The sequence below is a fragment of the Alligator sinensis genome, unplaced genomic scaffold (genome assembly GCF_000455745.1).
Source record: "Alligator sinensis unplaced genomic scaffold, ASM45574v1 scaffold237_1, whole genome shotgun sequence".
Classification (NCBI taxonomy): domain Eukaryota; kingdom Metazoa; phylum Chordata; order Crocodylia; family Alligatoridae; genus Alligator; species Alligator sinensis.
The window spans coordinates 597,020-598,630 of NW_005841849.1; the positions used below are offsets into that span (position 1 = coordinate 597,020).

At 47.9% G+C, this 1,611-nt stretch overlaps 1 protein-coding gene across 2 annotated transcripts in view; it reads right to left on the reverse strand.

The window, feature by feature from the left end:
* Positions 1–6: 6 nt before the first annotated feature.
* Positions 7–1,611, reverse strand: part of CUNH2orf54 (chromosome unknown C2orf54 homolog) — a 14,366-nt gene continuing 12,761 nt past the window's right edge. For both annotated transcript variants that reach the window (XR_003095080.1, XM_006015979.3), the window contains one exon: positions 7–1,601. Coding sequence is in view for 1 of the 2 variants with exons in the window: in XM_006015979.3 (XP_006016041.1) it covers positions 1,509–1,601 (93 nt within the window). In the remaining variant the exon portion in view is untranslated. The remainder of the gene's footprint in view (positions 1,602–1,611) is intronic.

Here is a 1,611-nt window from a genome sequence, read left to right on the forward strand (position 1 = left end):
ATCTATTGTACCTGGCAAAATATTGGTGAACACCTGGCCAGCTGAAGCACCTTCCAGGGGAGAAAGGAGCCTTTCAGACTCAGAAGGGCAGACCGTTCCATTGAGAACTGGCTGTTTGCAGTATTGATTGGATCTGCACATGGACATTCAGAGTGTTTGCTTTACTGGCAAATAATCAGCATGTGGTCAGGGCAGTGTGGGATTGACAGGAAAAAACAAGAGGGGACAAGGCCAATGAGGTGCTGGAGGAGTGGAATAACATGATCCAGCTGATAGGTGCAGTCATAGATCTGATTTGGCTTTCAACCTGTCCACAGCAGGAGGAGGTGGTGAGGCAGCAGCATACAGAATTATCCCACAGCCCTGATCATGACTTGATTTTGCAGCATTCAGTTGTGGAACAATGCACTCCAGCATACAAGGGGAAAGGTGAGGTGGTCATAGGGACCCAGTGCAACCTGAGTGTGCATCAGCAGTGTTGTGTGATGCTCTTGCCCAGAAGCCAGAGTGGGCCTACATAGGGGGGCAAGGAGCTAAGTGTCCTGTTTACATGATGGGGAGCACAGGTAAGCCCCTGTCTCTTCAGCCAGGCCTACTTTGCTCCTATGTCCCCTCCTTAGCACCCTGCAGTCTTTAAAAGTTATAAGCAGTGCAGGATCTATTGCTGCCTAGTTCAGAGAACTGGCTTATCTACACCCTCTGCACTCATAGCCTCCCTTTACACTCCTTGCAGCATGGCAGCTGTGCTCTGATCTGCAGGCCCAAGGCCTTCTAGGAACATGGCTTCTTGTTCAGCCCTGTCCACTTCTTCCTTCTCCTTCCTTGCAGCCTCTGCCCCAATTGTCCCCACAGCCAGCAGGGGCTAGGCCACCAGCACACAGTGGTCCTGCAATCAGGAAGCTACATCCTCCAAAAAAGGTATTTTAAACCAATCAGGACCATAGGATCAGATGCCAGGCTCTAACTGCAGGATTTGATATACAAAACCATACAAAAACAAACACCATGTGCATGTGTAAATTTGCCAGTACATGCGATGTGAACAGAGGGTGGAATACACTATATTAATAAACAGAGACATGTGGCACAACAGGTCTTTGTGTGACTGGATTTGCCCAGGAGCACCATATTTCCCAGCAGAAGATCCAGTCCAAATAACAAAAAATATTAAGTGTAATTGCAACCAGCTGGGCTCGCACAGTATGTACAGAGAATTCAGCTACTGGTATGATGATAAGGGACTGCTGAGTGTCCTAAACAGAAAACCATACACAGAGTATATTCACCTGCTCATTAAAAGGCAGAGGTTGTATAAAATCCATAAGTGAGCCCATCACCTCTCCCCTTCTGCTGACATGACCTATCCATCCCAGGCCTCACCACAAGCTTATTTCCTCTCTGCTCTGATTGCCCCTTCTCTTTTCTCTGCCTTGTTGAACTACCCAAGGAATTTTTGGTTCCTGCAAGAGGGCTGTGATCAAAGCAGAAACAGCAATGCAGGACACGGCTCAGCTCTGGTCATGAACTGCTTTCTTGGCCTTCAGTAAAGTATCTGACATAGCAGAGAGCCTCTGTTTGTCCTGGATCCGGTAGACCTGAAACTGAATAACA